Genomic DNA, 15,477 nt, shown 5'->3' on the forward strand with positions numbered 1-15,477 from the left:
GACATTATCTTTCTGACAAATGTCCATCTAGTCAAAGCTATGGTTTTTCCAGTAGTCAGGTATGGATGTGAGAGTTGGACTCTAAAGAAAGCTGAGTGCTGAAGAATTGATGCTTTTGAACTGTGGTGTTGGGGAAGACTCTTGAGAGTCCCTTGGACTGCAAGGAGATCATACCAGTCAGTCCTGAAGGAAATCAGTCCTGAATATTCATTGGAAGGACTGATGCTGAAGCTGAAGCTCCAATACTTTGGCCACTTGATGTGAAGAACTGACTCACTGGAAGAGACCCTGATGCTGGGAAAGACTGAAGGCAGGAGGAGAAGGGGATGACAGAGGGTGAGATGGTTGAATGGCATCACCTACTAGATGGACATGAGTTTGAGCAAGCTCCAGGAGTTGGTGATGGACAGGGAAGCCTGGCGTGCTGCAGTCCATGGGGTCACAAAGAGTCGGACATGACTGAGTGACTGAACTGACTGAGGGGGGAGCTGCCTGCTTGGAAGAAGCATTACTCCCAAGACCGCCGTGTTTGTGAACCAGAGAACTTTTATTTAACTGACTCCCTCTCTTGCTCCATCCTCCACACCGAATCCTTTCTATGCCGAAGTGTGGGCTCTAGAAGCCGCTGTTTTGGCAGAGGCAGGAATGAGGCGTCCTGCAGCGAGAGATGGCTTTTGGTTCCCAGGCCCCTTTCGCTGAGTGAGGAGGACAGCTGTGAGCAGCTTCCCCCCTCTCTCCAGGGGCTGTCACCTCCTCCTCAGGCCTGGCTTCCCCCACTGCGGCTTCCTACAGTGCTGCCCTTGTCCTCTCAGCATCACACATACTGGCCACTCACTGCCTTTAAGGCCCAGGGTCTCTTCTCATGGGGGAGGACAGTGACTTTGTGTTATGTGAGTGAATGAGCACTATTAAATAAAATGATATGGAAATAGAGGCAGTTTTTAACGGCAAAACTATGTGAGTTCTCTTTATTATCACAAAGAGCTTAGCGAGACTTCCCTGGTGGTCCAGTGGTTAAGAATCCACAACGAAGAGGACATGAGTTCAATTGCTGGTTGGGGAACTAAGATCCCACACGATGCAGGGCAACTAAGCTGGTGCCACAACTCAAGAAGCCAGCTCACCGCAAGGAAGACCCAGCAGGCCAAGAGAAAAAAAAAGAAAGAGTTAGGAAAGTCTACCTTCTCTTTGGCTGAATTCATTAAAATGTGGCAAGCATCCTAAAGGCAATGACAGTCTTCTCCAGCCTGATCTACTTGGAGGAGGGTGTTTGGTTGGAATCTTTGCATTTCTTTCATTTTAATCAAGAATGTGTCAGAAGGAAGAGAAGCCAGAGACAATTTTCTTTTAATATGAAGCAGGATGTCAGATATTCATCTGGCCAGAAGCGACTTCATCTGCTTTGATCTAACTCTGGCTTTTGAAAACTCCAGGGAAAAGGAAATGAAACCTAGGATGGGGAGATGCTTTTGCTAAACCCAGAGACTATGAACCTGAATCCAGCTCAGCGTTCTGGAGTCACCCAACTGCCTTTTGCTGCCGGAGCCAGAACGGGAAATGAGTTCCTTTAAGTGAGGGAAATATGAACTGTATAATGAGAGCGCATAGCTCTCTCGATGGCCCTGAACACGTTCCCACTGCCATTTCAGACGGAACTGATGCAGTTAAGCCCGAATTTCCTGGCAAGCCCGGGAGGAGTTTTTTCCAAAAGGCATCTTAGACCGCAAAAGCGCAGCCATTCCGTGTCTAATCGCAAAAACAAACCGCTGGACACATGCTGCCTGTTTCCAGCTGGTTGTGTATGTTCCCTTCACACTTTCACAAAAAAACGTGCCAAGGTGTGACATTTATGAACCCCACCAACTGGGAGCTGTGCACACAAATCGTTTTGCCTGTGGTGTGGGAAAGTGATGAATGGGGCCCCTTCTGCCCGCGGAGGAGGACCGCTCTCCCTCTGGCTTGCCTGCTGCCTTATTTATTACACACTGAACTATAAAAACCGCCCGGCCAGAGGGAGCTCTGATCTCCAGCCCCTGGCGCTTGCCCGAGGAGACCACGGCGCCCAGAGCCCCAGCCGTCTGCCCCGGGGAGCTCTGTGGCTCTGTTGAGAACCATGCTGGGGAGGCAGCTCGTCTATTGGCACCTTCTGGCTTTGCTTTTCCTCCCTTTTTGCCTGTGTCAAGATGAATACATGGAGGTGAGCGGAAGAGCTAATAAAGTGGTGGCGCGAATAGTGCAAAGCCATCAGCAGACTGGCCGTAGCGGCTCCAGAAGGGAGAAAGTGAGAGAGCGGAGCCATCCTAGAGCTGGGACTGTGGATAATAACACTTCTACAGACCTAAAATCCCTGAGGCCGGATGAGCTACCGCCCCCCGAGGTAGATGACCTAGCCCAGACCATCCCATTCTGGGGCCAGGTACTCGGAATTCTCTTTTAAGGGTTACTGTCAAAGCTTCATGAGTTCTGTTGTCTTTGCTCTTTTTTTTTTTTTTTTCTCAGCTGTGATTCCCGGGAGCAGTGCTTTCTAGAAGCTGGCTGAACTGCTTGAGGGTCTCTCTCTCTGGCTTGCTGTGGGATGCTAGGGGCGCTGGCAGTGTGCGTTAGACACTCAGCAGAGGTAGCACTGATATACTGAGATAAAGAGAAGCCATAGACGCCCCATCAGAAAGGGGAGTGGAGCATCAGCCCTGCGCTGCTCTGGTTTTGTTTCTTGCTCTGCTGGTGTGGAAAGGAGGAGGAGAGCTGACCTTTGCCGATAGACGGGTTGCTGGAGATAATCATTTACAGATCATAAATTGGATTTTCTTAATTCTTCCTGGCAGAGAGAAGCTGCCCTTTGAGTTTTTCATTTGATTTGCGAGTTTACTGTGGCATTTCATGCCAGGCTTGATTATTTGATTTAATAGCACTCTAGGTTACTAAGACTCTACTTTCAATTTGTTTTGAAAAGGACCAAAGAGTTAAAACAAAAACATATATCTATCTGTATTTAAAATGCAGACCTCATGCTATTGTATGACCGAGTGCCTAATAATCAGAGGATCTGTGTAAAATGCTGAGTATAAGCTCAGCATCTAAGGAGGCATCTTTAACTCTTTCAGGGTGGTGTGGGAGTGAGTTAATGTTTTAGTGTAGTGAATAGCAAATTGATGAAACTCAATTTCATTGAAAACATTAAGAACAGGAAGAAACAGGTTTTTAAAGGTCTAACATTTTTAATTTAAAAAATTTAATTGAGGTATATATAACATGATATTAGTCTCAGGTGTACAACATAAGGAAGAAGCAGATTTTGATTTGCCTTCCAGGAATCAGCATGATGAAATCAGATGAGAGGGCAAGGAGAGTTACTCTGAATTATATGATTTTTGAACAGGTAAATTTTACTGTAAGAATTAACTGCTTCTGGTAGCTCAGCTGGTAAAGAACCTGCCTGAAATGTGTGAGACCCCAGTTCAATTCCTGGGTTGGGAAGATCCCCTGGAGAAGGGAATGGCAACCCACTCCAGTTTTCTGGCCAGAAGAATCCCATGAACAGAGGAGTCTGGTGGGCTCCAGTCCACGGGGTCAGAGTGGGACATGACTGAAGTGACTGAGCGTGCAAAGCAATTGAGCATGCACACACACATGCAATGGATAGGCCCTGAAAACGTCCATGCAGTTGAAACCTCAACCTTTCCAACCACAAACTGAACGTGTGGGTTGAGACCGGTAGAATGATCACACCAAGATCACAGGCAGAAGCAGTTGTGGATCTGAGACAAACCTGGACTTCTAACTTGACCACAGATACAGTTGTTCAAACCATTCTGTGGGGCCTGGTTGAATTTGTGGAGCTGCGGGAGAAAAGATAAACTCTATACACAATCCTGTTTGTTTATTAATTTTTTTTTGGCCATGCTGTGTGGCAAGTGAGATCTTAGTGTCCCAACCAGGGATGAATCCGTGTCCCCTGCAGTGGAAGTGAGAAGCCCTAACCGCTGGACCACCAGGGAAATCCCCAGTCCTGCTCTTTGAAAGCCACTTTTAGAGATTGTCCTTTCATCTGACAGTCTTTTGGCTGGAGAGTGATTAATACTGATTTGTGTTTATCAGTGGTGAAGATGTCTGTGCTTTTGTCTGAGCCTTGATTTGGACTTTCCACTGCAGTAAATGGGCTCTCTGCTGGATCCTTCTTGGCCATGGCAGTGTGAGGCCCCAGAGGCAGCAGAAGGCAGATGTGGGCTGTCATGGGTCATTATTTCTTGGCACCCAGCAGGCCACTGAAATTCAAATTACATTTCTGTTCCATGCTGCCTGCTAGTGGCCCTAGGCATCTAGCATATTAAAATCAGATGAGGTTGGTAAGAAGCCACTTGGGAGTTTCCTTTTTATTTTTTCTTTTGAAGGGGGGTGCTTTTAAGCTCCCTTGGAGTCCTGCAGTATTTGCAAATCAGCCCCCAACAGGAGTGACTGTGGAGATTTAGCCACTGATACCCTAAAGTTTTAGTACAATTCTCTGCCCATGGATATGGAGCCCCATGTTGAACTTAGGATTTTTCTGTATGCTTCCTTCTTTCCTCACTCCCCCCACTTCCCGCCTCTTCTGTTAATCCTCATTCACTCCTTTACCAATCTTTTTTTTTTTCCCTTCACCAATCTTTTCCCTGTGCTTCTCCTGTGAGTCACATTTTAGGATGGGGATAGATACACTCAAGCTTCTATTGCTGAACAGTTCTGAAGGGCTCTCATGGGGCTAAATTAACAGATAATTCAATACCATGTGATAAAGATCACACACAAAAGACTGTTGGGAGGAAAGGGTCAGAATGGTGGTGGCTGTTGAGTTGGATCTCAAAGGATGAGACAAAAAGGATGGCTATTCACAGAAAAGATAAATTTGTGTGACGGGAAGAGCCTTGAGAGAGCCTGGAGGAGTGGGTGTTGGTGGCGTGCCTGGGCTGCGGGAGGAAGACACCCATGATTTCAGTGCCATTTGATGGATTCTGTTGACTGGTTAAAAAGCTTAGACCTTATTTTGCAAGCAGAAGTTTTGTTTGTGCATAGCGGGGCAGTGAAGTCAGGGTTGTGTTCTAAAAAGAGGACTCTGGCCATAGAGTTTGTGCAAAGATGTGTAGAGGTGGGGGACCACTCTCCCAGGGAGACCTGCACTCCCTTTTCCTGGCATTTTCTTCTGTGAAGCTCTTCAGCATTTCCATCTTTATCAACTTCTCTGCTCTTTCTTGGCGCCTGTCTCTCCCTCCTCCACTTCCCTTCACTTTGTTTCTCTTCCCTTTTCCCTTTCCACAGAAGGAGCCGTAGACCCTTTTTCCTGAAGTCATTTCCCAATAGTAGAGCTTCATTCTCGGTAGCTGCTCCTAGGCCTACAGCTACAGAATAGATGGAACTTGTCTTAGTGACCTTCTTCCTCCCATACCACATATTTGCATGAACTTTGTGCTCAAATTTGACCTAATTTTGGGAAAAGAGTCGATAGCAAGTTGACCTGTAGAACTAGCTAGTATATGAATCTCCCTTACCTGGGAGAAAACTTCTCAACTAACACATCCTGTCCAACTTGTTTTAAGGGTCACAGACATTGTTGCATTTGATTGATTTTTGAAAGACCAGGCCAGAGGGAGGACCATGTTGTGAAATGTTGCAAGAGGGTTCTTAGGATGGGGCCCACATGATGCTGCTGCTGCTGCTGCTGCTAAGTCGCCTCAGTCATGTCCGAGTCTGTGCGACCCCATAGACGGTGGCCCACCAGGCTCCCCCGTCCCTGGGATTCTCCAGGCAAGAACACCGGAGTTGCTTGCCATTTGCTTCTCCAGTGCATGAAAGTGAAAAGTGAAAGTAAAGTTGTTTCCGACTCAGCGATCCCATGGATTGCAGCCCACCAGGCTCCTCTGTCCATGGGATTTTCCAAGCAAGAGTACTGGAGTGGGGTGCCATTGCCTTCTAGTGACCAGAAATCTCTCCCTGTTTTGGTGGCAGCTCTGTGCTCTCAACTTCCCTGATGGCTCGCTCAGTGGTAAAGAATCTGCCTAGCAATGCAGGAGATGCAGGAGACACAGATTCAATCCCTGAGTCGGGAAGATCCCCTTGAGAAATGGCAACCCACTCCAGTATTCTTGCCTGGGAAATCCCACAGACAGAGGAGCCTGGCGGGCTACAGTCCATGGAGCCGTAAAAGAATCAGACGCAACTTAGCGACTAAACAACTGTGCTCTCAAAGTGCTTGGGTGTGCACCTCATCTCTTGCTAATTTCCTGTGCCCAGACACTAGACTTCAAAACAAAAGCTTTCTAGTCACCATCTGAGGCTTTGGGAAAGACTTCAGTATCATTGTCTGTGTTATAGAGCTGGAAGGAAATTTCATGACCATTTTTACCCTGTCCTCTAATTTAGTGGACAAGAAAAATGATGTCTGGGAGAAAATGACTTCATGCAAGTCACACAGACCTGTAATGGGAGTTCTGGTTCCAGTCCAGTTCTCTTTCTGACATTCTTGGTTGTCTCAGTTTTTCAATTCTATTTTTAAATAAATGGTTCCACTTCAGGATTTTCCCTCATCCCCACCCATCTCCTTCCCTTAAATTCATTATTGGCAGAGCTTAGAATTTCTTGGAGCTTAAAAATCTGTATTTCATATTAGCAAAATCATACCAGGAAATTACAGAATACTTACTCCTCCGATTTCATCTTTGGATTAGAAGGTGGGGCAGTGCTGCAGTGTCTGACTTTCCAAGTGTCTGAAATCCCTTGTTTCCAACCAATTGCTTTGGCTAATTTTCTTTTCCTCCACTAGTTTTGTAGAAGGTTTTCCTAGACTCCCATACCTGTCCAGGGTTGGGTCTGAGGAACTGAAGACTAAACCAGGAGATTGATCCAAATCCTAGCTCCTGAAACCTTGAGTTTGGGCTCTCAGCTGTTGCAGCTTTTGCTGGACTACAGATGAGGCGTTTGTTTCTTAATATTATAACTAGATGGGAACCTGTTTAAATAAAAAAGAAATAAGAGTCAGGGAAAAATTCTAGCTTGTTTTCTGTTTTGTTTATGCAAATTTAGTTTTTTAAAATAATTTTTATCAGAGTATAGTTGATTTGCAATGTTGTGTTAGTTGCAGATGTACAGCAAAGTAAATCAGTTATACATACACATATACATGGGGTTTCCCAGGTGGTGATGATGGTAAAGAACCTGCCTACTAGTACAAGAGACATAGGAGACTCTGGTTCAATCCCTCGGTTGGGAAGGTCCTCCGGAGGACGAAATGGCAACCCACTCCAGTATTCTTGCCTGGAGAATCCAATGGACAGAGGAGCCTGGAAGGCTCGTAGGGTTGCAAAGAGTAGGCCATAACTGAAGCAACTTAGCACACATACACTCTTTCTTTAAATTTTATTTATTTATTTATTTTATTTTTGGCCCCACTGGGTCTTCATTGCCATGCACAGGCTTTAGCTAGTTGCTGTGAGTGGGGACTACTCTCTAGCTGTGGTGTTTGAGCTTCTCATTGTGGTGGTTTCTCTTGTTGCAGAGCATCAGCTCTAGGGCACATGGGCCCAGTGGTTGTGGCTCACAGACTTAGTTGCCCCACAGCACATGGAATCTTCCCTGACCAGGGATCAAACTGGTCTCTAGCATTAGCAGGCAGATTCTTCACCACTGGACCACAAGGGATGTTCTATCCATTCTTTTTTAGATTCTTTTCCCATATAGGCTATTACAGAGTATTGAGTAGAATTTGCTGTGCTATAAATATCTAGAGGTGCAACAATGTGAAGCACTGATCCATTGTTCTGCTTGGATTTCTTTATTTTTTCTTTCTTTTTTTTTCGCTTTGATTTCTAATGACAGAGAAAACTTGAATTTTAAATGACTTCTTCCTCCCTCCTTTTCTTCCTTTCTCTCTCTTCCTTCCTTCCTCTCTCCTCCCATCCCTTTCTTTTAAAAAATGAATCCCTTAGCAACAATATGCTATTTTCAAAAAAACCCTTTGATTTTTTAATTGGTGTCAAGGAAAGTTTCCACAAGTTTTTTGTATGCTATCTATAATTAAAAGTTGTCCATTTAGAAGACTCAAAGTTTTGTGAATGACTAACTCTTCTGCTGTTCAACTTCTATCAAATCTCTACCTCCTTGACAGTAAGCCCAAATTTTAGACATTTATCATTGAATAAGTAATAGTTGAACTCAGAATCATATTTGAATACATTTAATATTCATTAAGCAAGGCTTCAACAGTACGTGAACCGAGAACTTTCAGATGTTCAAGCTGGATTTAGAAAAGGCAGAGGAACCAGAGATCAGATTGCCAACATCTGTTGGATCATAGAAAAAGCAAGAGAGTTCCAGAAAAACATCTACTTCTGTTTCATTGACTACACCAAAGCCTTTGACTGTGTTGATCACAAGAAACTGTGGAAAATTCTTCAAGAGATAGGAATACCAGACCACCTGACCTGCTTCCTGAGAAATCTGTATGCAGGTCATGAAGAAACAGTTAGAACTGAACATGGAACAACAGACTGGTTCCAAATCAGGAAAGGAGTACGTCAAGGCTGTATATTGTCACCCTGATTATTTAACTTATATGCAGAGTACATCATATGAAATGCCAGGCTAGAGGAAGCACAAGCTAGAATCAAGATTGCTGGGAGAAATATCAATCACCTCAGATATGCAGATGACACCACCCTTATGGCAGAAAGTGAAGAAGAACTAAAGAGCCTCTTGATGAAAGTGAAAGAGTGGAGTGAAAAAGCTGGCTTAAAACTCAACATTCAGACAACTAAGATCATGGTATCCGGTCCCATCGCTTCAAGGCAAATAGAAATGGGGAAACAATGGAAATAGTGACAGACTTTATCGTTTTGGGTTCCAAAATCACTGCAGATGATGACTGCAGCCATGAAATTAAAAGATGCTTGCTCCTTGGAAGAAAAGCTATGACAAACCTAGACAGCATATTAAAGAGCAGAGACATTACTTTGCCAACAAAGGTTCATCTAGTCAAAGCTGTGGTTTTTCCAGCAGTCATGTATGGATATGAGAGGTGGACCATAAAGAAAGCTGAGCACCAAAGAATTGATTCTTTTGAACTATGGTGTTGGAGAAGACTCTTGAGAGTCCCTTGGACTGCAAGGAGATCCAACCAGTCAATCCTAAAGGAAGTCAACCCTGAATATTCATTGGAAGGACTGATGCTGAAGCTCCAATACTTTGGCCATCTGATGCAAATAACTGACTCATGGAAAAGACCCTGATGCTGGGAAGGATTGAAGGTAGGAAGTGAAGGGGATGACAGAGGATGAGATGGTTGAATGACATCACTGACTCAATGGACATTCTATCCTGATTCAAATAATGCAATAATCGCTTAAATTTTCAAGTGGAATATAAAACAGACCTGCATGTTAAGGGCAGAAGTTTAAAAAGGTGAAATTGTTTCAAGTTGTAAATAATTAATAATAACTTTTTGGAGTCATGAATCTTAATTTTCTAAGGCAATTTTTGTGTGCTGCGACTGTTGGAAAAACTAGAGTTGCAATTTAGAATTTCTAAGAACTTTTAATGCAGTAGTTTATGAATATACATAGTCTTAATTACTGTATTTGATGCTGGTAGTTTTATCATTTGTGGGTCATCTACTCAGTCTAGCTATGTCTGAGACTATAGACAGTTGGAAAAGAAAAGGAATGTTTCCAAGTCTACTTCTGAAGGAGATTTCTCTTTTCTCATAGCTTCTGGAACATACTTTCTAGAAACACTGCCCCGATCCTCCACTCCCACTTTCCAAGGAGCCTATTCTACCCACTCTATTCTTTCCTTTGCCTTCTGATCATCGCCTCACCTGAGCTATTCCCTGACTCCTTTGCCATTGACATACCCACCCCACACCTTCTTTTCTGATGTTGTTGTGGATTGTTTGGAATTAAACTTACCTAGGGACCAAAGCCAGAAGAAATTCAAAAGTTCTAATCACTCACATGTACCTTTCTTTGAAGTTTCTCTTTGTGTCTTTTTTTTTTTTTAAGTCTCCACAAACCGGAGGACTGCCCCCAGACTGCAGCAAGTGTTGCCATGGAGACTACAGCTTCCGAGGCTACCAAGGCCCCCCTGGACCTCCTGGACCCCCTGGCATCCCAGGTAAGGATGAGAGAGATGCGTTATTTCCAGCCTACTTGCAGACCATACCAAATTAGGAGCCAGGGGTGAACCTCAGTGATCTGGCATCGCTTGTGTATGACCCAGAGCTCGCGCATGGAAAATCCGAAAGAGAGTGGGGTAGGCAACTGAGCTTACTGAGTTCATGAGGAAGATGTATATAAGATAGAGTATTTATTATCCATACCACTCGCAGAATCCAACAGGCATTAGGCATACTGGGACCTCAGCCTACATGCCAGGAGGCCCTTCACCAGCGTGGAGTGTGGAATCACTGGAGCTTAACAGGTTCATACTTTGGTTTCTGTGTTTCTGCCACTGTGTGCTCCATAGGGCACTCTAGATCTAGCCTTCTGGGGATTGAGAGGGGGGAGGAGAGACTGCTGGTCTGGGTTATAGTCATCTTCACAGTCCTTTTCACTGAATGGCGCATCCTTCTGTTTGATTCTAGGTCTAGCTGAGTTTGTCTTCCTCTAGCCTCTAGGTGCTCCATGCTCAGCTGTCTCTCAGTTGACCCTTGTACTTCTCTTGGACTCATGGGAACATTTCTGGGCTCCAGCACCATATGGTGGCACGGGGTGTGCTGTCGAGCTCCACTGGGTCCCTCTAGAGCCACCGCTCAGCCATCTCTACTCTACTGAGTGGAGCCCCAGGGATGGATCATTTGCGGAACTTGCTAGCCTCCTGGGTCAGGCAAGGAGTAGGCAGCCAGGTCCCCTCTGTCCACGACCTCCAAATCTGAGGGCCTATCTGACTCTGTTGTCTCCAGGTCAGTTCCTGGGAGTACAACTTTTTCTCAAGGTTCGGCAAAAGTCCTCTTACTCTTCTCTTACTCCCATTGATGTTAGTAGTTAAAAACAATGAGACTTAATTTTTCTTAATACCTTTGAGAGGCTTCTCAAACAAAACCAAATATAGAACCAGCAACTGCTCTGTTAGACTTTATGATTAGTAGCTTGGAACCTATGTCACTGACCATCACGGGCAGCAGGCAGCAGGTGCAGTGATTAGGGGTAGGGAACATTCAGACCCTCCTAAAATATTCTTAGTTCTACACTCTTCTGAGGCCAGAGGATGGACTGGCTTTGACTACACATTTCCTATCAGAAACAGTTTTGTCATCAGCACATTAACCTGCAAATACAGTCAAAGTTCATCAGTATGGAAGAATCGCAAGCTTGTTATGAAACCTGACCAAAGGTGGCACGCAAAATAAATGGCAGAAGGGCCTGGAATTCAACAAGTGTAAAAATAAAGGAAGAGATATAGAAATTCCCACTGAGTAAAGAGTTGAAATCATTATCCAAATCTTGCTTTCAAGATTATTGTTATAATTTTTATCGATGATTTTACTTTTCCTTCAGTTATAAAAGTGGTGTATATTATTGTAGAAATTTTTAAAAAGGCAGAAAGTTATATAGGATGATACAAAAATCACTTGTGTCCCATTCACTTAGAAAAAACATTGCTATTGTTTAGTCGCTAAGTCGTGTCCGACTCTTTGCGACCCCATGGACTATAGCCCGCCAGGCTCCTCTGTCCGTGGGATTTCCCAGGCAAAATGAACCACTGTGAAATATTTTTATGTAATTTGTTATAGTCTTTTTCCCCTTTGGATAAAGCATGTATATATATATATATACATATACATATACATATATATACGTATATGTAATATACATAACCTACATGTAGTATCATGCGAACCCTGTTGATTTGTAGCCTCTTTTATCTAAAACATATACTATTAAATATTTTTCTTCATCATTTTTTTTGTGACTATATAACATTATTTACTGGGATACATATATACCATTTTAAAACAATTCTGTTTACAAATCCTTTATTATTATTATTATTTTGGCTGTGCCATGCAGCTTGCAGGATTATAGTTCCCTGACCAGGGATAGAACTCATGCCCCCTGCAGTGAAAACACAGAGTTTTAACCACTAGATCACCAGGGAATTCCCTACCATTTAAAAATTTTACCCTTTCAGTATTGATGGACCTTTAGGTGGTTTCTAATCTTTGCTATTATAAAGGATCCTTTGATAATCAGTCTTCTATGCAACTATTCTTCCAAGTCTTGCTTTATAGGAAAAATAGGCTTTAGAATCTGGAGACTTAAGAGTATCTAAGTCTGTCTTCATTGTTCCATTTAAGAGAGATCCTATTCCATGATGACCTCATGGCTGTGTTTAGGCTTGTTTCAAATGGTCCCCTTATGCCATTGAATCTATATTTTTGAAGAAAGGAACTATGTTTCTATAGAAATAGACAGTGAGTATGAGTGACTAGGCTTTCTCATGCGATGATGTCTGGTTGTTTAAGGAAACCACGGGAACAATGGCAACAACGGAGCCACTGGCCACGAAGGGGCCAAAGGTGAGAAAGGAGACAAAGGTGATCTGGGACCACGAGGGGAGCGTGGGCAGCATGGCCCCAAAGGAGAGAAGGGCTACCCGGGGATTCCACCAGAACTGCAGGTAAACCATCTTGGCATGTCTCCAAGTGACCCTTAGGGTCCAGGAGTCAGAAGGCTTGAGTGTTTTTTCATCCTCACTGTTGAGTAAACAAACCCTGTCTCAATTTGTTCATCTCAATCTTTTCACCACGGGATATTGGCCTAAGACCAATGCCGTCAGAGTGTTTTGAGATCATTCTTAGGGAGAAGAGAGATGTATGAAGGGTGAAGTTCAGCACCCTCTTTAGACCAAATACAGAGTAACCCTGAACGTCAGCTAATTTCCGTTTTCCAAATGAAAACATATGTGCAATAAAAAGATTTTTGGCAACTTGAATATATAAACTTTTAGATGCATGAAATATTATTAGACATTTGACTATCCCATTTATTTATAAATTTTGTTACATTTGCATGTTTAGGTCACACAGATAGATATTAATGTACAAATATTGCTTTCTATCAAACCAGTTTTTGTGCCAGTAATTTTTATTTAAATTTTCTCATCAGTATATTCTTTATCACTAAAGACATTCTGAGCCCTTCACCTACAGATTTCCAGAACAGACCATATTCACTTCAGCTTACAGTTTAAAAAATTCATTTATGAGGCTATCATTGGACATTTTAATCTCAAGCCCAACTACCCATTTATCTGTTATTTCTCTTTTAAGTGATCTTCTGAAATTCTTGTTGTCAGTAACACCTAAAACTTGCAAATGTGAGATTAGGTCACACTAAGAAAATTACTAAGTCTGAGTTGCTTATGTATTTATTTGGTTAATATTTTAAAAATGGATTCTTCCAAGAAACACCTATCAACACTGAAAACTAGCATTTTATATTGCTTGTTTCTGGCTGAAATGTCTTTCTGAAATAGTAACTTGTGATTAAAATTAGTTAATTGAGAGAATATACTGATGAAGTAAAATTTATATTTTAAAGCAAGTCAAGGAAAATTTATACATAATATTTTCTCTGCCCATTTGGGCCTCCTCTCTCCCCTCTAGTGTGCGTTGCACGTCTGCATTATGCATTAGCCAGACCCCTCCAGTGGCAGAAATACCTACTCGACCATAAAGCTCAACTTCTCTTCTTTTGACAGAAGACATGTAACTCCTTAGAAGATAACACTACTTATTTACAACCTTATTAAAGTCACTAGCTATGTTACTTGTATTCTGCCTATTATATAAGATTATTGTTTCTTGCATTACCAGTGTGTGACTGAGTCTCTCATAAAAATAGTGATGACTAGGGAACTTGAAACAATTGACCAAATAGTTCTGTATGATCAATGATTGTAATAGATACAGGAAGAAGCAACAAGGAGGAACCATTTCCTGGACCGTTGTAGACTAGTAAGGCAGGTGGTCCAGAGGCTGTTGGCTACTGTTAAGTGGGCCTCATCCAGTAACAGTACATGGAGTGTCTTATCAAGGAAGTCTTGGCTTGGTCTTGGAATGAGCATCCCTACGGCAATGGGACAGTTGGTCACAAAATGCCTCCCAAACCTTGGTTGAAATTAAGGGCAAAAGGGAAAGGACTGTAAAATAAAGAGTGTTGCCCACCAGCCAGTTCTGTAAGAACCAAGTTGTTAGCCATTGCAGTCGCCGACCTACAATATACCCTGAAAGGAATTCAAGGTGAAGATCAGGATGAAGCCCTTTGTGCTCTGGGAAAACTGGCAGAATTGGCCCTCAGACAGTGAAACCTTTTCAGGAGAGAATCTTAGGGATCCAGTTTCCTGCATCTTCCCACACTTAGAAAAGCACTGAAACCAGTGACTAAGACGTCTGGTCCTCGAGAATAGCAGTCACCTTCCACCGAGATGCGCGCGTGACGGCATGCACTTCTTCACCAAAACCACACACACGCTGGTCTCTCCCCTGACCCCCTTACCTCTTCACGACAGTCCTCAGGGCTTTCTGAAAGACTGTCTCCTGGGTTAGAATCCTCAGGTTGGCTCTAATAAAAGTTTCCAGTTTCTTTCATAGATTAGTAATGTTTTCATGGACAATACTATAACACGAGAAACTTTTAAAGAACTAGAAAGTACAATAACTCTATCTGAAAGATCAATGGGGGAAAAACTGCCCTTTATTTGAGCACATGTGGTAGTTGATTACCCTTGGATAAAGTCCATCATTTTTCTGGGTCTCAGGTTTTTTTAAAGGGTAAACTAAGATGTCCTGTGTGTTATTCAACCAGTGTCTGTGTTTTCGTAACTTTGTAATGAACGCTGTTTAATAACTGCAATAACCTGGGGTCTGTGTGCCAGTATAAATTTAGAAAGAAAAGGAGACAGATACAGCCGCCCAGGTTATTGTTGTTATTCAGTTGCTCAGTTGTATCTGACTCTTTGTGACCCCATGGACTGCTGCACACCAGGCTTCCCTGTCTGGGTTATAGGTACCTAATAAGATGGATGATAAACATTCTCAAGGCTAGAATTAACCCAAATCTGTGAATGGTTATATTCTAGTTAAGGGGCCCTGTAGTAGCCAGTTTAAGGGAGAACACCTTGGCAACTGTTACCTTTGCTCTGTCGCTTCTTAACCCTAAAACCATAATATGATCATTTGGGAGAACTACAGTCACACATTTTGAAGGAAGCCTTAAAGAGGATAGAAGATTGGTCTTAGACAGATTGTAAAGGAGGGTAACTTCTGGCCCCTTCATCCCCATTCCTAAATCTTTCGTCTCATGTCACCCCTTCATCTTTCTGCATTCCGTGCCCTCATGTGGTTCTTCTGACTGTCCAAATCCTTTCTGTGTTGATTCTCCCAGGTCTGCCTTCCCACTCTACCCCAAGTCTTCCAGAACTTCACGTTATTTGCTCTTTCTTCTCTCACTCTTC

The 15,477-nt window shown here is 43.1% G+C and overlaps 1 protein-coding gene across 4 annotated transcripts in view; it reads left to right on the top strand.

Annotated features, from left to right (window-relative positions):
- Positions 1–1,874: 1,874 nt before the first annotated feature.
- C1QTNF3 (C1q and TNF related 3) overlaps positions 1,875–15,477 on the top strand; it is a 32,623-nt gene continuing 19,020 nt past the window's right edge. For 2 of the 4 annotated variants that reach the window (XM_069555943.1, XM_069555944.1), the window contains exons 1-3: positions 1,875–2,416; positions 10,023–10,134; positions 12,485–12,639. In XM_069555943.1, the coding sequence (XP_069412044.1) occupies positions 2,114–2,416; positions 10,023–10,134; positions 12,485–12,639 (570 nt within the window). In that variant the 5' untranslated portion in view covers positions 1,875–2,113. The remainder of the gene's footprint in view (positions 2,417–10,022; positions 10,135–12,484; positions 12,640–15,477) is intronic. The other 2 variants (XM_069555946.1, XM_069555945.1) reach the window with 2 other exon arrangements.

This window comes from Ovis canadensis, chromosome 16 (assembly GCF_042477335.2).
Source record: "Ovis canadensis isolate MfBH-ARS-UI-01 breed Bighorn chromosome 16, ARS-UI_OviCan_v2, whole genome shotgun sequence".
Lineage (NCBI taxonomy): Eukaryota > Metazoa > Chordata > Mammalia > Artiodactyla > Bovidae > Ovis > Ovis canadensis.